Source organism: Sciurus vulgaris (genome assembly GCF_902686455.1).
Source record: "Sciurus vulgaris genome assembly, chromosome: 11".
Taxonomy (NCBI): domain Eukaryota; kingdom Metazoa; phylum Chordata; class Mammalia; order Rodentia; family Sciuridae; genus Sciurus; species Sciurus vulgaris.
Genome location: NC_136472.1, coordinates 121,005,850 through 121,027,877, shown reverse-complemented (window position 1 = coordinate 121,027,877; position 22,028 = coordinate 121,005,850). Strand labels below are relative to the sequence as shown.

Sequence of the window (22,028 nt, the reverse complement as noted above, 5' to 3'; positions counted from 1 at the left end):
TCATTGTGACAGAGCAACAATAGGGGCCTAGGTAAGGAGACAGTCCTTGAATCTGCTTTGCAGGAGCCCCAACCTGCGCTTACCTAGGGTACCCTTCACCCCAGTTCATACCATCAGGGTTTGTTCCTGGGGCACCACCCTGCTGCTGCAGCACTCCTGCAGCAATGGAGTTGGGCCAGAATCTTTGGGTGGGCCGGTGCTGAGACTTGATCTTCTTGGCTTTGGGGGCAGGGTCTGGGTTACTGGCATCAAGCATGGGCTGCAGGATGCGCCTCCGGGCATTGATGAACCTGTCCAGGGGTAAAGATGGAGAGCTGGTTAGTGGGTAGTGTTGAGTGTGGGGCAGAGAGGGCTAGGTTGCTCCCAGATACAATTAGACAGAACAAATAGAGTTTCCATCTAAGGGGTAAAGGCCCAGCAGAGAGAAGAGCTCCACATGTTGAGGAATCCATGAAATCACCTGGGGCTTGGCAATCATGATGCAGTATGGGAAGAAAGCCTGAGGAAGGGTTGGAAACCCTTACTCAAGATCCACAGGGATCTCATGAAAATCAAAGGGAGATCAGTAGAGGAAAAAGTCCAAGGGATGGGAAATGGGGAGGGAGCGGGGAAATGCTGGGGAGTGATATTGGCCAAATTATGTTGTTACATCATGTATTGTGTGTGCATGTATGGATATGTAACAACAAATCCCACCATTATGCACAACTACAATGCACCGATTTAAAAATGTAGGGGGAATAATTCACCAGGATTGAATAGAGAAGAGAGCTGTAGCCATAATAGCAACTTTTGACTTCTCTCCAGGGGGTCAAGGACTTAGATTAGGGCCCCAACACTAGGATCCATTCTCATTCAGCCCAGTGAGATACAGAGAAGCGGAAAACCGAGATCCGTGTGGGGTCAAAATGGAGACTTTTTCTCCTCCTTCCCTTTCCTAACTTTGCAGAGTGTTTTCGTTTCAGTTCACACATGGGTGGGGTAGACCAGATGACCACTGGCTACACCTCCTATCCACAGATGCAGGCATTCCTGTTTGTCTCAGCAATGCAGGTGGGGCTGGATGCTTAGGTGTGGTTGGGTTTTCTATTTAGCAAAGGAGCTTCCAGGGATGAGCCTCTGCACCCAGCAGAGGGCGCTAAAAAGCTGCAGACGAAGCCATAGGAATTGGTGTTGATTCTGGCTCTGCATTTGGTTCAAATGGGAGAAGGACAGGCCTGGCAGCTGGGCTGAGACTGAGGCAGGTCTGGGCATTCTATCTCTTTTCCCCGTTGTGTGTTCCCTTGCCAAGCATGTGGCCCACAGTCCAGGAGGCTTTGGGCAGGTGATGCTAACTCACCAGTTGTTTACTTGCAGGAGGGTGAGGTTTGTCTGGGCTGCGATCTGCCTCTTCTCATCCTCCGTGGGGTAGGGGTGCTGAAATGAGAGGTGAAGGGCTAATGAGAGGTGAGCACCTGGGGACCAGGTTCCCTAGGGATCATGCCTAAGTCATGGGCACAGCCTTGCGCCAGGATCCCTAGTGGTTAGAGAGTCCAAAGTGAGGAAAGTTTAATGTTTGTTTCCCAAAGACAATGGGCCTAGGACTTGGACAGAGGCCACCCCATGCCTGAGGCACCACATTCAGAACCACTTGAGCCTCAGCCCACAATGGGGAGCAGGAATCAGTGCAGTACTGATAACTTCCAAGGCACTTTCACATCCTACTCACTTGACAGACAGGCAAGCATTCTCAGTGCTGGGATTTACAATGCCCTCAAAAGCCCACAAAAGGTGGTAAGCTGGGTGAATGAATCAATTCAGATTAAACTAGCCGATATTTACTGAATATCTATTATGCCTACTTATGCTAGGCATTCTTAGAAGACAGACGTAAACATATTACTAACACTATTGGCATAGAACTCTATAACCTGTGAAATGCTTTTATATGCTTAATTTCATTTAAGCAAGACTTTCTTTAAGACTGTTAGACAAGTTAGGTGTTGGTATTTCCACTTTACAAATAAATAAATGGAATGACTTCTGCACTGTCACTCAAATGGTAAGTAGCACCAATTCAGTTCTTCTGATTGTGGCCTGGTCTTCTTCAGAATATTGCATTGTAAGACTGAGTCACTGTCTTGTGGAGGGGGTGAGTGGCACAGGGGTCTCCCATAGTCTTGGCACATTTCAGTTTATGCATTCATTATGTGTTTGCTCCCTCTCTCAGATTGTGCTTTTTGAGGATGAAATGTACACTTACTAGTGTGTCCCCAGTGTCTTGCATATACAAATGACTGCCGAGTGAAGGAGAGCAAAAACAGCAATAGATGCTGTGATTTGGGCAATTTACACTAGAGGAGCTTGGAAGAAGGTCAAACAGATGGTGGCCAGAGTGATAGGGAAAGACTGACTGGGTCATATGAAATAATAGGAAAGTCTGGGGAGGAAGGTCCTGAGCTCACTGGGTGGTGGGCCACAGATGAATAAGGCTATGTGTCTCTGGGTCTCAGCACTGGGCCTGGCACCCAGTAGGCATCGTAAGTATCCAGATGGGCGAAAACTTTCTTTGTTCTGGAAGCTAGGACAGACTTGGGGGTTTGGGGGTTTTTGGAGCAAAGGACTAAGTCATCCAGCACCTGCAGACCAGATCATTCCTTTTGATTGGGCTGGTAATAAAAGTGGCACTTGGGTTTTCTCAAGTTCTCAAGATTGGGACTTACAACCTGGTTCCCTTAGGACTAACTGTGAGATCCCTAGCGTGTCATGCAACCATACACCATAAAGTCACCTAATGGCTAAGAGAAATTATACTTGTAAAGCGCTCAATAAAAGGTAGTTCTTCATACTATTATTATTAATAGTAGTGGGGAAAAGTGTTTAAAGCTCTTTAAGGAGTTTGAGGATGTGAGGGTGATCTGGCTGTGACATCTGTCACCTCATTGATCACCAGGGTTGATTCAGCTAATCCCTGGTTGGCCAGGCAGGTATCCCTTCCCTCTCTCACCACTCCATGTGTGTCCCTCCTGAAGCTCAGTTGAAGAGGACAACCTTCCCCGAGAGGGGAGGACCATTCTTTGGTCAAGGGTATACAGAGTAGCTGCACTCCCCTGATAGAATCTCCAAACAAGTTCTCAAAGAGTTTGAGATCAACAGCTTGGAAGTACTCTCATTATCAGTGACAAAGGAAAGCAAACTCTCCAGTTGGCCTCAGCATCCCCCGGCTGAAGCGATCAGGATCATGTGTTGTTTTAATTCACACCTCTGACCCTGACTGCCACACCAGGGCAGCTGTGACTTGTGATTCATGCAATATTAAGATTCTAACAAGAAGTAAAGCACATCAGTGTTAAGGGAGCCAATTTTACGCTAATTGGGAAGGAGAGAGGGAGGCTGGGAGGAGAGATTTCAGGCCCCCAGGGCAGGGAAGCAGGGACTCTGGGAGTTCTGACATCCAGGAACTGAGAGGTGCTCATGACCTACCCCCTGGCTCCATGAGTTTCCAACCTCCCTATCTATGAGAGGGAATCAAGCAGCTTCTCTCTCCATGGCCATTAGATCTGTGAATAAAAGTGTCCTCCCTCCATATCCACTGGGATTGCTTCCAGGACTCCCACAGGTACCAAAATCCATGGACATGCAAGTTCCTAATATAAAATGGCACAGAATCTTCACAGAACCTATGTACATCCTCCCATTTACTTTAAACCATCTCTGGATTACTTACAAAACCTCATTCAATGTAAATGCTACGTAAATAGTTGTTATGCCATATTGTTTAGGGAATAATGACAAGAAAAAAATCTGTACAAGCTCACTAAGGACACAACTTCTTTTCAAATATTTTCAATTCGTAGTTGGTCGAATCCACGGATACAGATCCTGCAGATAAAAGTGCCAACAATATGACCAAAATACAGCAGTGGATTTTTGGTTTTCAGGCCTCAAACATGCAATGGGGTATTAACAGATGAGTCATCAAACACAAGGAGTTGTAGACTTGTTTCCTGAGCAGACTGGACTGGCCTTGATGACCAAAGTGGGACATCAAGTCAGACAAGTTGGATAGGTGCTGCACCCCTGGGTGCCAGAAGTGAAAGATATTTGATGTTAAGAGCTCATAGCGTAGATGGGAAGGGAAAAGGGGTGGGAGGACATCACCATTAAAGGGCAATTCGTGCTAATACACCTTAGGTGGAAAAGAAGGCTGGGTTGGACTGGTCCAGGAAGGCTGGTCCAGAGAGGTGAGACCTGAATTGGACTTTGAAGAGTGGCCAAACCATTGACGTAGAGGAGGGGGACAGCATTCCTGGCAGGAGCCTTGCACTGGAACTTACAGCTAAACCAGTCAGATGACAATCCCTTCTATTGTTAAAGGGCCCCAAAGGGGGAAATCCCCAACCCTTCCCTGTAAGGGTGGATGAAATTTGCTGTCTCTAAGGAGGCTTCCGGTGCTTGCCCCCGTTGAGAGGACGTCACACACAGATTAACATTCTCCTGTCTGACAGACAGCTATATAAGAAGCAGTGCCACCAAAGACTGACTGGTTGTTCCTATGGATAAGGGTATAAACCCCTTACCGTCCCCTAGAACTGTGTCCTTTCCTTCTCCCTCCTGGATCCGGCATCTCAGGAGGCACGTGGTAGAGGCTGTGGCTGAGTACCAGCGTTTAGCCCAGCTTGGGGAACAGGTGTGTCGGCCAGAACATTCCTGGCTTCACATCTGAGTGCTGATGGGAGTAGTCCAGCTCGTACATGCCTCAGACCACATGACTCCTGAGGACAGAGTCAAAATAGTCCTGGCCCTGGGACAGCCTGCGATTGGGTCAGTGCTACTTTTAGCACAACTGGAAAAGCCTGAGGCCAAGGATGGGAAGACAGGAGTGAAATGAGATCATGGTAAGCCATCAAGCCATGGTAGCTGCTCTCTGATCATTATTTGGAAGAACTCCTTTGGAGGTAGATGGGAAGGACCCAGGAAGCAACTCTCTGGAAGCAGATAATTCTTCCTTGGAAAAGAAAAGAGGTACAAAATATACTAGAAAATTCCAGATCCTTCTCAGGGCCAACTTGAAGACTTCCATGGCTGGCCAGTACCAGTTGGCAGTAAAGAACCTTTGGAGATAGGTTCAAGTCCTGCCCCACCTTCTGGCTGTTTGTTGCTTTGGGTCTTCCATCCTTAGCTTTCTCAGCTTAACATGGAAATAGCAAAATAATGTGCGCCTCTGGACTTGGGGGATGACAATGAGATGACACAGTCCATGTACGTTCTACTGATTGATTCTGTGCAATGTACTGAAGCCCCCCAACACCATCTAGTTGAATATTTAAGGTCACCAGAATAGGAAAATGTAGTATTTATGTCAAGTAGGTGTTTCAATGCACCGTGGTTACCTCTAGGAAGTTCCTCTGAAATCTAACCTAAATTCCTTCCCAGATCTCTGTGACACCTCCCTTCATAGCTCCACAACCTGAGTCTCATCTGAGCTCAAATAACATTGAGAGCAGTTTTCAGTTTGAAGAGTGAGTTCTTCCCGAGTCCTGGTCAGAAGAAAGCTAAGCTTGTGCTGGTTCCTACATATCTGGCTACTTTCATCAAAACCCACCCTGAGGTTGTCCTTCCATCTCCTTGTCTATGCAAGTATCCCTATGAGGCTGGCCAGGCCACCAAGGGACATGGTATATGGGGACTAGTAACCTGTCGATGTCAGTAGCCCCTGTGTTACTGCTGGAGCAGGGCTTGGAAACTGATTCAAAGCAGGGAACCTCCTGTTCCCCATTGTCAGCTCTGGGGTTCACCACTCTTCTTACTCCTGATAAGTTTGTGAAAGCCACAGGCTGCTGTGTGCCACCATTCTGTGAGCATGGCACTGCTCAGGAGGACCTGGGACCATCAAGAGAAAGGCAGCCAGCTGGGTGAGGGACCCTGAGATGGCCACAAGTCATCACATCTAGGATGTCAATGATGTAGGATGCACCCTGAGTTCTAAGATGCAATAATGGAAAAAGCAAGTCTTTTAGAAGAAAGAAAGGCATAATTAGTTACCCACAGAATTTCTCCTTCTATTATAGTTACTTTTGTTCAGACCTTCCATTTTTTCATTTTCTCTCTCATTTTTACCCCATGCCCCTTGAAGCTGTGCACAGCCAGAAAAGTACAAAGACTTCAAATGTGTCATTTCATGTATTCTTGCAAAGCAAACACTCATATAACAACCCCCCAGGTCAAAAGATAAGATTCTACCAGCACCCCAGGAGCCCCTTCTACCCCTGATTAGCTCCCCCAAAATATTTATTCAGCTATAAAGAAGAATAATATTATGGCATTTGCAGATAAATGAATGGAATTGGAGAATATCATGCTAAGTGAAATAAGCCAATCTCAAAAAACCAAAGACCAAATGTTTTCCCTGATAAGTGGAAGATGATATATAATGGGGGTGGGGGTGGAGGGTGACAGAAAAATGGAGGAACTTTAGATTATGTAGAGGGAAATGAGAGGGAGGAAGGGGCAGGAGTATGAAAAATGGTGGAATGAGACAGACTTCATTACCCTATGTACATGTATGATTACATGAGTGGTATGAATCTACATCATGCACAACCATAGAAATGAAAAGGTATGCCCCATTTGTGTACAATGAATCAAAATACTGTCTGTAAAAATAAAAAAAATTAAAAATTAAAAAAATACTCACCCCAAAGATAACCTGACTTTTATGGCAATTACTTTCTTACTTTATAATTTTGCTATCTATGCTGCATCCTTCCACATGAGAGCTTAGTTTTGCCTGGGGTTTATATTAATGGAATCATTGACCCACGATTGTCCTGTATGACTATAGTTGTTAATCTTCATTATTGTATATTTTTCCATTGTGAAAATCTACTGCCCTCCATTCTTCGCCCTCCTGCCATCTCAAATCTATTCTCTCTTCCTCTGGTTTCCATTTTAATCCATTTTCCCCACTGTAGCTAGACTGGTCCTTCTTAACACTCCCATCTTCACCCCTGCTTAAGTTAAGTCACTTCTAGACCTCCAAGCCCTTTCTGACCTAGGATTCCTCACACTGTAACAGTGACCTATTGAGTTATCTGTCACCAAACATGGACAGACTGCAAGTTTTTGTTTCTTTGTTTTTGTCTTCATTTAAGAAAAGGAGGGCTGGGGAGATAGCTCAGTTGGTAGAGTGCTTGCCTTGCAAGCACAAGGCCCTGGGTTCAATCCCCAGCACCGCAAAAAAAAAAAAAAAAAAAGAAAGAAAAGGAACTGCGTCTTTCTTTTCAAATGCACACCGTCTCCATCAGTTCTGAGAATGCCTGGACCGTGGTAGGTGTCCAGTGCTTATTGGTTGACTGAACAATATGGTGGCTTGGGGCTAGCTGGTACTTCTCACCTTTCCTCCGTGTGCACCTACAGTTGCGAAGGTGGGTAGATGGGGGCATCGGTGATTCAGACTCCCCAGGAATTCCACCGAGAGGCGGCTGCTGCCCTGCAATTGACTATTAAATGCTCATCTGTTGTGAGGGGAGGAGGGGGTACTCAGAGTCCCACCAGGCTCATTGACTGCCTCTCTGTGAGAAGTAGGTGGGAGCCTGGTTTGAATCCTGGTCCTGCTTTTCAACAGCTCAAGATCATGGGCAAGTTTCCTCTTCTGCAACCCGGGGAAAACATTCCATCTGCCTCAAGGTTGTTACAGGGATTACAAGAATTAAAAGTATTTGAAAAGTACTGAGAACAGTGCCTGGCACATCTTATGAGTGTTTGTTAAAAAAAATAAATAGATAAATAAATATTTGTCTGGATGCACGTGGCTCTCTCTCTGAACGAGCCCCAGCTTGTTTCCTGGCAGATGGCGACCTCCCAGCAGCCCCCACTGTGTTCATATCACTGTGCTCCTTTTTTCCAGTGGACTTTATTTCCCGCCTGCTCTGGGGCTGCTCCAGGTCCTGTGCACATGTGTTTTCTCCTAATCTGGGTCTCAGGCTTCTTGAGGGATGCTGTAAGGATTTAAATCTCCCGCAGCATTTTCAGGTGAAATGAGAACTGCAGACTCCTGTGGGGTGTCCTGGGGCTCAGTGCTGCCTGGGAGCCTCTCACACTCCCTCCCTTCTCAGCTTGCTCATCCAACCTGCTGTCAACAAGGCCCAGTCTTAGATGGAGATGCACCACGCTTCCTTCTTCCCTGAAGACTCACTGCCAACGTGGCACACATCCTGGGACTGTGGCTATGCCTCTGGCACTCTGGCATCCTCCCTGGGGAGTCAGAGGGCAGCTTCTCTCTATGTCCCTTCAGTGAAGGGCATGTTGGAGAAAACAGTCTCATGTCATAGGCAGGAATTGGAGGTCTAATAAATCTCTGGCACCAAGAGAAGTTTGCAGCCAAGAATCCTGCTGGCCTGACACCAGTCTCCCAATGCAGTGGTACAGATGCCTGAGCAGCCTCTGGTGGGAACGCTGTCCTGGCCATGACAAGGGACCCTGCAAGTTGCCAAGCTCCAAGGGTGAGAACAAGGGATAAAGAGGATTTCATTTTCAGAACACCTTGGAGGAAGCCCAGTTTGAAGCCAGCCTGGGCAACTTAGTGAGACTCTGTCTCAAAATAAAAAATAAAAATGGTTGGGGGTGTAGCTCACTGGTAGAGTACCTTTGGTTTCAATCCTTACCACCAAACAAACACAAAAACAAAAACAAAAACAAAAAAAACAAACAACAACCACCACCACAAAAACTACCCATCCTTAAGGTCCAGCCTATATGCTAGATCTTCCACCAAACTCTGCTAATGAAATATCAAAACAGTCCTAAAGGTCCCTGGAGCCAACCTCTTACATAGTATAGGAGCCCTTTATACCATCATACCCCAAATAAAATACAGATGTGCTGAAACAGTGATGCCCTTAGCCTGGGCACGTTTTGATGGGGTGTGGGTGTTGAGAGTCTCCTGACTGGCCTTCAGTTGGAAGCAGCGTAGTGGATTCACTGTCACGTTCTATGTGTGGCATTCTGAAGAAGGCAGGCTCTTGGCTCTGTGTATTACCTTCACTCAGAACACAGCCCTTTGCTCTGATGTTTGGGAAGATCTTCTATTGGACTCAAGTCTGCCTCCCTACTCATCTATCCAGAGAATCCTCAAAGTTACGCAGAAGTCTCCAAGACCACCTCTGATCTAAGATTAACAGTTGCCACCCCTTATGAATGCCTACAGTTTTTGGCTAGCTTTGAACACTTCTAGTGGGACGAATACTCTGCTGAAGTACTTGATGTGCATTCTCACTGAATTCTCAAGGTGCCTAGGAAACAGGCATCATTATTCCATTTCACACAGGAGAAAATCTGAACTCAGAGGTGCTAATATGAGTAGCAAAGGGCAGATCTGAGCCGGGACTCAGGCCTCTGAATCTTTAACCAAGGCCACTCTACCTCTGCTGAAGTTCACCTGTCAGGCCCTGGGCTTTATATTATTGATCACCTTCACCTTAGTGATGCTCTCTCCACTTTATGAGGAAAAAATCGGCTCTAGAGTTGATGGACCTGATCAAGGTCATAAAACAAGTAAAAGATGGAGTTGAGACCCGCTTCAGTGTGCATGCCCTTGTCATGTTGTGCCATGCTGCCTCAGGTGACAGGCTTCTTCTACTTTCCTTTTCCTTAGGCCAAATATTCCCTGTTCCTTCAACCATTCCTCAGATAACATGATTCCTGTTGGTCACCTGAACAGACATCTCGCCACCTTGACCCTTCTTCTCTAGACAGGACTGTCAAAGGACCTTTGCAACCCAATACTTGGTCCTGGTGACACTATTATGGACATGTTTGACCAACCCAGGTGGTCAAATGTCTTTGGCCTATACTGACCCCTCCATTCTCAACCTCCTTTAGTGCTTTTGGCATTTGTAAAACAGCACTTGATTCTTCCCATGGGCTGACCTTTCTTGGCTTACGTGTATACTTTTTTTTGAGGCAAGGTCTCACTGTGTTGTTCAGGCTGGCGTTGAACTCCTGGCTCAAGCAATCCTCGCTAGAAGGACTAGCATGCCAAATGTGCTTTTGTGGTTTTTTTGTTTGTTTGTTTCTTTGCTTTTTGCAGTGCTGGGTATGGAAGCCAGGGCCTCATGCATGCTAAGCAAGAACTCTTTCACTGAGATACACTCCAATGTTTATGTGTGTAATTGTTCCTCTAATTAAATTATCAGCCCCCTGAGTGCTGAAATCATGTCTCATACCTGAAACTTAGGTGTTAGTGAACAGATTTGTTATTTAGAACTTAGATCACATTTTCCTATAGGAATAAATCATTTTAATAACAGTTTTTCTGCCTAGTCCCAAGGCCTATTTGGTTAGAGTGAGGGAGGAACTGCAGGATTCAGAGGGACCTGAATCTCTGCAAGCAAGAGACCTCCCTCTGCTTTCAGGACATCACTAAACCTGGGCAACTCTGAGACTGGTAGGGGTGGGTGCAGACTGTCTGTGTCTCCTTTTTGTACCCTGTTGACTTATCAGTGCCTCTTCTCACAAGCCCCAGGCTCCACAGGCCTCCAGGATTTCAAGGTCAAAAGCCCTGAAACTGTGTCGGTGATGATGCAAATAAGGCTTTCCTCAGAGTCTCAAAAGAGACAGGGGCCTAGAGAAGTTTAGAACAATTGCTAGAAGATTCTCCACTGGCACCCCATTCAGGCTTTCCTCCTCAAATATTGTTAAAAAGTGTTCTCCAACAGGCACTGTTGCTCTCCACATGAAACTGATCTCAGCTGAGTGGGAGTAGAAAAGCAAGTTTTGAACTAATTCCTACTAAACTGTGAATGAATGGTCTCTATACAGGCAGCTGTTTTTCACAGGGATTAACTTAAAATGGGCATCTGATCAGTGGAATTTCAGACAAGTTAAAGGGAAAAGTAGCAGACGATATTCTGGAACAAGAATAGGATCAATCTTTCTATGCCATTTTCTTGTTTTTTGTAAGGGGTTCTTACTACTCTTTTCAAATTTCCTAAGAGTTTCAAGATTTTGCTCAGCGTTTTCCATGATTGGGTACATTATGAAGACTCCTGGGCTGGGCATTGTGGTGCATTCCTGTAATCCCAGCAACACAGGAGGCTGAGGCAGGAGAATCGCAAGTTCAAAGTCAGCCTCAACAACTTAGTGATGCCCTAAGAAACTTAGCAAGAACTTGCCTCAAAATAAAAAACATAAAAAGGACTGGGGATGTGTCTCAGTGATTAAGTGCCCCTGGGTTCAATCCCAGGTACCAAAAAAAAAATACTCCTGGGGTGATACCGGAGGCCTCTGTATCAGTGGCTGTGCCCGGTCAAGGTACCTTCACGCCCATCATCTTATTTCATCCTCACAACAACCCTATCAACTGGGTATTGTGATCTCATTTTATAGCAGAGGAGACCAAGGCTTAGTAAGGATAAGTTACTCACTCCAGTTGAAGGGATGGTGAAATCACCTAGTTGTCCTGCCACCAGGTATCGCGTCTTTTCCATACCCCACATTCTTTCTGTTTGTAGGAAACATCTACATCTAAGTCAATAGAACCTGGGCTAGTAGATCCTGTCAGTGAGCCTTTGATGGGCACCTGGCTATCTGATTCCTTCAAGACTTAACACGGTGTCCTGCACAAGGAAGGTGGTGAGGCATGAAAAGAATGTTTGTGGCAGCGGCAACTGGATGGATTTCACCTCCACATGCCCTCCTTGGCCGGGAGCCCTGTTCAGGGCACAAGCTGTACCTGGGAATGCAGCCACTCTGTTTCCCCCGGTCGGGGTGAGTGCAGTATGTGAGGTGCTAGGGTTGTGGGGAAGATAGCTGAGAATCTGGTGAAGAGACTGTAGGATAATGTGGGGCTCAGAAATCACATGGAGTACATGAATATTCACAGCAGCATTACTTATAAGCCAAAAGATGGAAACAATCCAAATGTCCATCAACTGGTGAATAAATAAACAAAATGTGGTGTATCCACACAGTGGAATATTATTCAGCTACAAAACAGAATGAAATACTGATACATGCTACAACATAGATGAACCTTGGAAACATGCTAAGTCAAAGAAGTCAAACACAAAAGACTATATTATATGACTCCACTCATTTGGAAGGTCTGGAATAGGGAGCTCCTAGGGATGCAGAGCAGAGTCCAGGTTGCCAGGGGCTGAGGGGTGATGGCTAATGGGTATGGGATTTCTTTCTGGAGTGATGAAAATATTCTAGAATTAGATAGTGGTGATGATTGCACAATGTTGTAAATATACTAAAACTCACTGAATTGTACAGTTTAAAAGGGTGAATTTTATGGTATGTGAATTATGTTTCAATTCAAAAAGTCATAAGAGAAGCCCTCCACCCTGCCCGTGCCTTTTATGTACTCAGTATTCTGCCCACAGCAGAGTTCATACAAGGCAGAGTCTGGAGCAAGGCGCTCAGCTCCGCTGGCTGGGTAGATGTTGGGGTGGGGGTTGGAGCGGGGGACAACGGCAGTGAGTGGAGCACAGCTGGGTCCTGGCTGATTAATGTGATGATGGGGTGTGTCGTAAACAGTTTCAGTGTGATTTCTGAAAATCCTACACCTTTTCCAAGATAGAGCCAAGAGAGTTCCCCTCTGATTCATCTAGCATGGAAGCTTAGTGTCTGTGGTTTCTTGGGTCAATGTGGAGACTGTAAAGCCCAGTGGGTGGGAGGTTAAAGCCCCAGGTCACAGAGTTCTGGGTTCAAATCGCTTGGGATCTTATTATCTGTGTGACTTTGTGAAATGTGCTGCCTTCTCTGAGTCCCGGTTTTGTCATTGGTAAAATGAGGACAGTTATACCCACCTCCTAGGGAACTTGTGTGGGTTAAAAGGGACAATGTACTAGAGCGCTGAGCATAGACTGGCACACTGCGGTGGTTGGTGCGGGAGTGACTGCTCTGCTGGCCCTTGGTTTCTTCTCTGAGTCCTCCTGGTCTGCAAACTGCTCATGTACTATGGTAGCAGCATGCAGAGAAATGCCATGTTGGGGGATGAAGACGAGCAGAATCACCTGGCAAGCAGGATGACACTTGTTTCTGGAGTGGAGCAGGTGGGAGCCAAAGCTGGGGAAGAGGAATACACCTCTTCCTTCATTCAGTGTCTCTCCCTCCTCCACAGGGAGGGAGGACCCTCTGCCAGGGCTTCCACCCGACCTGGGTGTGCTATGAAATGATTGCTTCCAGCAGGAGTTTAGCTTCTTTCAGCCAAAATGCAAGAGCAAGAAAATGTCACTGGATTCTTTAGGGACTCAGCAGTCAGCAGCTAATGGATGAAACCATCCCAATCTTACTGCAGCCTGACAGCAAAAAAGGCTCCAGGATGTAACCTCCATCTCAGGAGCTGTCTATCATCTGAACTCATATCTATAGCTGCTAATGCCACAGGACAGTGGAAAAGACATGAAGCCTTGGACACAGGACAAAAGGAACCGAAAACCGAACAAACGAACAAACAAACAAAAAACCTAACTTCTGCCTGTAGGAAAGAAGACAACAGGAAAACCAGTATTTATTATTGACGTGCTCAAAATTAGTATCTATTTGGCCAAGGATGCAAATGACATAATGCTCTCCATTTCTTCTGTAAACCATAACAATTGCTGCCCATCAGATCCTGATACTTGAGATGAAAGGGCTGCTTTGTAGAATGTCCATCAGTCAAATTATCTGTTTATCAGAAATTCCTCAGTGTTGGTATCCAGAATGGTGTATGACAGTTCAAGATGTTGTAATACTATAATTTAATTAACTGCTCTGTAAACCAATGCAACATGAATGCAAAGTGAGAGAGTTACTTGTTGCTAAGAAAACTAAAAATACTTTGGAAAATCTTGTGATTCAGATTTGCTTAAAAATGCTGAATATGGGGTGGGTAATGGTAGTAATAGTAGTAATAGTAGGCTTAGTGGTAGAGAGCACTTGTCTAGCGTGCTCAAGGACCTAGGTTAAAAAAGAAAAGGAAAGGAAAGCAAAGGAAAAGATGAATAATTAGGATCAGGTGAGACAGATATAAGAGATTGGAATATACAATAAAAATCCGGAAAGATCCTATAACCCGATTAGTTCCCAAATGTCAGTGTTCTTATTCCACTTTAAATAAACATGAAATTTAAAGAAATTTTATTATATAAAAGGTTTATGCAAGGAAAATGATAAACATAAATCAGAAAAAGATCTTGGCCCTACATCAAAGATTAGCAAATGAATCTATACACATCTTTTAAATTAACATAAAGCACATCTTTTGAATGGTTACTCCTTTTTCTTTTTTTAAACCCATCTTTTCAATTATCCACCAACAAATGAGTTGTCCGAGCTGCACTGGATACAGAACATCTGTGGAACACTGAGGTGTGTTTTTATTTCATACCTTCTTTACTCTTCTTTCCTAAAACTGAATAGCTATTGTCTGCCTACTGTGCTCTTACCCAATAACTACTGTCTCAAGGTAGTTTCTCAGAGCAATAATGACAATAAGAATGATTTGGAACCATCAAATACATTTGGAAGAAGCCTCAAGCCTTAACCTTCTTGTGAACTTCTGATACAGCCCAGTATACTAAAAAAAAAAAAAAAAAAAAAAAAAAAAAAAAAAGGCTACACTTTGTAGAACTCAGATTTGCTCAAACATTTTGCCATGGAACTCCATGGAACTCCTTTTTGGCAGCAATGCCACATAAAGTCCTATGAAGGTACATACATTGGGAATCACAGTCCCTATTCTTGAGAAACTTACCACAGAATCAGAGCCATAGAATATACAGAGTCGATGCACACAACCTGGCAGGGGTAAGTCACTGTGCTCGTCAGTATACTCTTAGGATTAGATGATGGGAAACTCAATAGCTTTTACAGATCAAAATGACATATTAGCCATCCACTTTTAAATAATTTTCACAAATGTTTGGTCTTACCCTTAAGAACTTGCTCTTGGTCCACAGTTCTAGAAAGTTCAAAGTGAACAATTTCTTAAGTGTTGACTGTATGGTGAACCTGGCTCTTTATGGATGTTCTCTTATTTAATGTTCACAACCATGGGAAATAAATTACCTTACTTTTTTCAAAGAAATAAAATCAGAGTGATCATAGAGCTACTGCAAGAAACTCAATTCATACCCCAATCTGCCTGGCTTCAAAGACTGACTCCTCTCCTCTGTGCCTGGTTACCAGGAGCCTTTCAGCTTCTGTCCTAAAGCTGGGGTCTGGCAGGAAGTGTAGGTGTGCTCACATGTACATAGATAACCAGGCTGCTCTGATGATGCCCCAGGTTGTGTGGCTTAGCTGTGGTCTGCAGAGGACAACCATGCTCTGCAGGGGGACAGCTGTGGTCTGCAGGAGACAGCTGTGGGCTGCAAGGGCAGTTGAGGTCTATAGAGGCCAGCTGTGCATGCTTATTTCCCTAGAGTGACCAGAACTTTTCCTTTTCAGTTCAGAAGTTCTCGGTTCTGACTTTGGAGGTCCGGCAGCCCATCCCTTCTCATCTCCTGAGGCCACTGTGTTGAAGGGCATTAGCTGTGGGAGGACTTTGCTAATGCTAAGTGCTTTCTTACTAGCATCTGCAGCTGCACACACTTCCAGACCAGAGAGAATAGCAGAGTGGGTGGGTGAATGCTGGTGAAGGCTCATACTCATGCTTTTTGGCAAGTCTTCTACGCTGTCCTAAGTGTCTTTATAAAACCAACATGAGTACTTTCTTCTGTTTGGTGCTCAGTTACTCCCTCCTGTCTCTTCTCTCCCTCTCCCTCCTTTCTTCCCAAATCCAGAGGGAAGTGACCGTAGAGCAGAAAGAACAGACCCTGAACTACAGAGGATGGCTCACAAGGAAAGGGCAGGACATGAACTAGGTCCCAGGTGAGAGGTGTGGCACAGGCAGGAGGTACTGAGCTGGGTGACCCTCCAGTCTCAGGCTAAATAGTTGAGCTGCAAGTGGGGAGTGGAAGGTAGCTGAGGTGGTTTGCAGGTGATTCACATCCATTTTCAAAAATGTAAAAGGGTAGCTCCTGAGTCCTGGGTTTATGCCAAATAGTATGGTATAAGGGAACTCCTGTCAGGGATTCTCTGAAGGATGTCAGAAAGCAGGTATTTCATAGATAAGGAATTCTACATAGCGTCATTGGGCAGTTGGGAGATGTCTCCTAATATCCAGCCCTATCAAAAGTTTTGAACCATTACCCAACATTTCAATTCTTAATGTAAATACATGTTGCACTGACTTGGATGCTTCAGTGGCAGAGGATTTCAGATGTCAACCTCTAGGTATTTTGTTTTTTTCATTTTCTCCCTCTCTCTCTCTTTTTTTTTTTTTTTTTTTTTTTTTTTTTTTTTGTGGCCTGAGTAAATTTGAAAAGAGGCAGCTGGTTGAATGCTTTATAGGCAAGTTAATGTTTATACAGAACTTATTGGTGAAGATTTGATTGAGTTTGCTTCTCTAAACACATACATCTTTGTTCTTCTGGTAAAATAGTAAGCCTACAGGTCTTGGGCTAGGATGGAAGCATTATATTCTGACCCAAACCTAAGTGAGTAGAATAACTTCTGTACTGCAACATATTACTTCTGAGTTGAAACTGAATTGGATCTCCTGGGTTCAAGTTTGCCTGAAGTGTTTGGATAGTTCCAAACATAGGGATCCCTTTCTAATAAAAAATAAATAAAGGGCTGGGGATGTAGCTCAGCTGGTAGAGTGCTTGCAAGCATAAGGCCCTGGGTTCAATTCCCAGCACCACAAAAATAAATAAATAAATAAATAAATAAAATAATAATAAATAAATAATAAAAGGTTCTTTATGCAAATTAAAAAATGCATGGGGATTGGAGGCAAAGGAGGAAAGGGAATGAGCATTTATTAAGCACCTCAGTGTTCCAAGGTCTTGTAACTATTTTATGGCTTCATTGTGATCTTCACAAGAGGTGAGAGTGGCCACATTAGAGAGTAAAAGGTAAGGTCCAGATTTGAACCCAGGTTTGGTTGCCTTGAAAGCTCATCAGTTTTCCATCCTGAAGTTGTCTGTCACCACACCACAATGCATGGATCTTCATTCTGATCCCTTGAGGGTAAGAGCAGCCTGTGTTGCCTTTGGTTGTGACAGACAGATCCATGCAGAGATGACAGGTCCTCCCCTAGGGAGCCCCTCTTCCCCATGGGTGGGCTGCCAGTTATAACACAGACCCTGGGCTCATGGGGCCACCAACTGGCCAAAGGGCTTGTTGGCTTTCTGAAAATTTGGGAAACCAGAACAGACAGGAAACCAGATCATCACCCCCACGAGATCCAGACTGAACGTGTCCTTGGTTCCCTTGCTTCATTACTTAGGCTCTGTGAGTATTTCTCCAGTTTTTTCTCCTTGTCTTAACCCTCGGTCTTCCAGCCTCTTCTCTCCAAATTAGTTTTTTAATTGGAAATTCCAAGTTTCCAAATCACAAGGGGGTTTTAAAATGTGCTTGTGCAGCAAAGCATTGGAGAAACACCAAGTCCTGAGAGTTGGGTGGATATCTTTGAGGAGATGTCAAGTTCTGGCCCCACATCTATTGCCAAACAGTGATTCTTCACATTCTCTGTGCACACATCTCTAAGGCAGAATCCTTAAGACCATATTCAGTTTTCTGCCCCAAAGCCTGACAGCCATTGCTGAGGCCTAGTTTCTTTGGCTTCTCGAGGCGCTCCCATTTCAGATGAAGGGCTACAGATTGACTAATTAATTTCCTTAGTACATTTGATTTCTCTCCTTCTCTCTAAAGGAAGATCTCTCCTCATTCCTGGTTCTTCCCACAGTTCTCCGGCCCATGTGTCTGTAGTCCCTCTGCATTTGTCTTGTATGAGTGTGTGTCCTGATCGCCAGACCAGATTGCCAGAAGCCTGCCTATGGTCACAGAATCTGCCTCCCTACCCCAGGACATACACATCGGCTCCCACACAGTCATTGGTCTTTATTGCTACAGCCCTTGAATTTAGTGCTGTAGTGGATTATAATTTTGAAGTCATTTCTAACATTCAACCAAAAGCTTTTACAGCTAACACCACATGCAAACACCTAACTACCATCATGTTATGTGCACATAGGAGGCATTTTATAAACACTGCACTTAAACCCAAGGCATTGTGCCATTTGAAGAAAGTGGAAACTGAGGCTTATGACATCAGTTGCTCTGTGTCATAGAGCTGAGCTAGTTAAGTGAGAAAGCCAGGATTCCAGCCCAGACTGTCCTCCAGAGCTGGTGCTCTAACCAAGCTACCCTCAGCTATACCTTGTCCTGATACTCTGACCCAGAGGAAAATGGATACATACATTATTTTGCCCTGCAGAGTGGACTCTGGAAACCTGGTAGAGAATTAACCTGTTCTTCCAGTAACCACAATACCTCCTCTTGAACTTCACCCTGTCCACAAGACAATGGTGTACACTTGCCCAGTGCTTAACTCTCTCCAAAGCGTTCATCCCTATTACCTCCTTTGTTGTCATATACTTTTGAGGAAGTAGCAGCAGCAAGTACTAGAAAGTCTCACAGCTTTAGGCCTCACTTGAGCCTCCTCTGAGCTGGCCTCCAGATGATATCCCTATTGGAATACCCTCTCTGAGGCCAGGCCCCCCAGATCTGGAGATGACATCAGAGTCTGTGACTCTACCCACCCCCCAGTACACATTCACACACACTCACCATGAGATGTTGGAAGAGCCAAGAACGCATTATATTGGTGGCATGTTTGGGCAAGACTCCTCGTTTGTTCTTGGACTTCTTATCCTCATTGTCCAGGAGGGAGGTGAGGTCAAGGTTAACCTTCAGGGCATGTGGAAAAAAAGTCAGCATCAGCAGCCTGTGAGGCCAGCGACTGGGGACGTGTTGCCATAGAGATGGCGGACTCTCGCTGCCAACCCTCTTTCCCAACTCATTCTCAGGACCCTGGGGAGGTCATCTTTCCCTTTCCCCTCACATCAGCCACTCAGAGAAAGAAGATGAGGCTTTGGGTGAGGGGAGAAGGGAAGGAGAAAAAAAGGAGGAGGGTAGGAGGGAAGATAGAGGAAACATGCAGAGAGTATTGAAGATATCAACTTGCTATAAACAATCTAACAGTTGTTAGCATTTCTGTGATAATTTAGAGTTTGCAAAGCACTTTCCTATCCATCAGCACGGTTAATCCTCACAACAGCCCTGTAGGAGGTTGGACTGTGTGCAGTTAGTATTAATCCCTCTTTTATTGATAATAACTCTGAGGCTCAGAGAGGTTAGGAGACTTATCCAAGATCACAGAGTTAATGTCAGATCTTGTGCCTCTGACTTCAGATCTTTCTATAGATCTACACTCTACACCACCAAGTTACAGAGTGGCTCGATCTGGAGACTAGGAAAAGGAAGTGCATGATCCTTTGATGTAAACTCAGGAGGCAGCAAAATCCCAGGAGCTGATAAAAACCTTTACCAGACCCAGCTTTTTATCTGTAAAGTAGGGATAATGATACATTTTAAGGAATAGTGAGGATTAAATGAGTTACTTGTGTAACGTGCCTCACAGCTAATACGCATTCAGAAGTGCGCTGCTCTCACCCATGCAGAAGTACACACACTTATACACACTCACCTGTGTGTTCTGGATCTGGATGGCTCCCTGGGGGATTGCTTGGGTGACCACCTGACCCTGGGAGGTTACCATGGTAACCGGTTGGTATAAGGCTCCACCTGAGGAGACAACCAGCTTTTGGGACCCCTGCCATGGGGTGGGAAGAGAGAGGGCAAGCAGGGTCCCCAATGTGCTTGGCACACATACGTGAAAACCCTCTGCTCAGCAGCCCTGGGGCAGTGAGACATGTTTCTTCCACTTGTAGGGGGGAGTTGGTGGGCTGGAGGAATGGAGTCCAGAGCCCAGAGCAGTCTTTGGTGGGAAGTGTTTGTAGGAAGGGACGATAACCTTACTAAGCCTTGGGGGAGGGGATTCATGAGAATTTGACCCAAATTTGTTCCAGCCCAGTACAATCAGGTCTTGGTGCCAATCATTAGCAGAATACTATAGTCACGAAACAGCTGAGAGCTCCTCCCTTGGCACAGGACATACCCTGATCCTGGGATTCCTCAGGGGCCACCCTTTCTTCTCCCACGGTGCTCCCCATGATCCCCAGCACCACGTTCCCTGCACCGACCTGACACGACTTGTGAGTTGACGGTTGTCATGGCGATGTTGCCCTGCTGGAGCGCTGAGGCTGGGACCACAATCCCCTGGGGGTTATTGGAGACTCCAGACATGGAATTGGGGGAATTCTGCAGGAGGTCCTGGTAGTAAGGGAGGCGTGATTTGTGACAATGTCCCTGATAACTTAGATGCTCCAGATCCCAGATCTCCCTCCCTTCTTGCCTTCCCTCCTTTCTATTCCTCCCCCGATCTGAATCCAGAAAAGAAAGCGATTCCCTTGGCTTTCCAGAAAGAGTAAGAAGGCTCAATATTTTTTGAAAATAGATAAAACCCCAAACCAAAAGCCAACAATGGCCATCCATTTAACTATTCAGTTCCCCTGACAACCTGAGGCACAAAATATCCCCTAAACCAGTGGGTCTCACCTAGGCTGCACTTTGGCATCTTCAGTAATGATGTGTGGGGTTCCAGCCCCAGAGATTCTTATTTAACGGGTGAGGGGTGTGTCCTGGACTCTGGGGTTTTAAAATTCCCCAGATGACTCCAATGTGTAGCCATAGCTGAGGACTGAGCTTCATCTGCTCAGCATCTACTCATCCCTCAAATTCAACTGCGCCAGAAGTGTTCCCTCACCCTCCTCTCACCCACTGCCTCTCTTCTTCACATATCTCTAGCACACATCTATTAGACTCCATAATAGACACAAAGCATCCTTTAATGTTTTATTTTATTTACATTGTTAAGGTGCTGGAGACGGAACCCAGGGCCTTGCATATGCTAGGCAAGCACTCTAAGCACTGAGCTATATCCCCTGTCCTCCAATTTTTACCTTTATATCCTTAACACCTAGGACATCGTACTAAAATACCTGTTTAAAAAAATAATAAGATACTGGGGAATGATATTGTCCAATTATATTGTTATATCATGTGCACGAATGAAAATGTAACAATAAATTCCACCATTTCACATAGTTACAATGCACCCATAAATATATGGAAAAAATAAAAATAATAAGAAAGCCTCACTAGCTTCTGCATAACTTGTCTTATATCTGATATAAACCTCAACATCAGTGGTCTTTAGCACACCATCGATTCTTTTCTCTTCCTCAGTTCCCAACACAGAATCCCCTTTGCCCTTCATTGTTAACCAGTAGACAATCTGTGGTTTGTTTTTGCAGTAGTCAAGGCAGCTCAGAGGACAATTTTTTGTGATTCCCTGCTCCTCTCATCATTCTCATTTAACATTTGGTAAAAGACCTTGAACTTGATGTTGAGGGCTCCCGACAGCAGGAGAAGAGGCTTAGCTGCAGGCTCAGGAGCAATGGGCCTGCTTTCTGGGGAACCTACACAAGGTGACTGGGTCTCAGAGAGGTTGTGAAAAGGGATCTGAATGGGTGAGAGGTCAGTGTCGCTAGGTTTGGAGAACACAAGACAGGGAGTGAATGAGGGAGAGAAGAAGGAGGCTTAAGAGACCCTCTGGGGTCTCTTGATCCTCCCAGCCAAAATTCTTCATCTGAAAAGCAGGGCTTAAACCAGTTAACAGGTCCAATGGCCACAAAGGCTGACATTCCAAAGCTCAAATGCTACAGTCGTAAGGTATGAACTGCAAAGATTTAGAAACAGCAAAGCAGTCAAGAAAATAGACTAAATGAGGTGGTTGAAGAGATAACCCCAGCTTCTTAGCTTTTGTTTTAAAACTGGAAGAAACTTGGATCTTCAGTCTTCAGGGAAAGTCTAGAATCTGAAGTGAGAAAACACCTGTGTTTGGAAGAAACCTTCAGCCAATGATTGCCTACTTGTGGCTGCAGCCCCAGGGCACAGTATAGTGAGTTTCCTCCCAGACCCTGGCACGAGAATTGGCAGAACCCCCTGGGATATGGAAGTTGATGCTGGTTTCTATATCTCACTGGATT

At 45.2% G+C, this 22,028-nt stretch overlaps 1 protein-coding gene across 12 annotated transcripts in view; it reads right to left on the bottom strand.

Annotated features, from left to right (window-relative positions):
- The window catches only part of PKNOX2 (PBX/knotted 1 homeobox 2), a 269,434-nt gene that overhangs the window by 7,829 nt on the left and 239,577 nt on the right, over positions 1 to 22,028 (bottom strand). For all 12 annotated transcript variants that reach the window (XM_079102832.1, XM_079102843.1, XM_079102838.1 and 9 more), the window contains 5 exons: positions 20,121 to 20,250; positions 19,565 to 19,662; positions 18,646 to 18,765; positions 1,340 to 1,416; positions 112 to 290 (listed from right to left, as the gene is read on the bottom strand). In XM_079102832.1, coding sequence (XP_078958958.1) covers positions 112 to 290; positions 1,340 to 1,416; positions 18,646 to 18,765; positions 19,565 to 19,662; positions 20,121 to 20,250 — 604 coding nt within the window. The remainder of the gene's footprint in view (positions 1 to 111; positions 291 to 1,339; positions 1,417 to 18,645; positions 18,766 to 19,564; positions 19,663 to 20,120; positions 20,251 to 22,028) is intronic.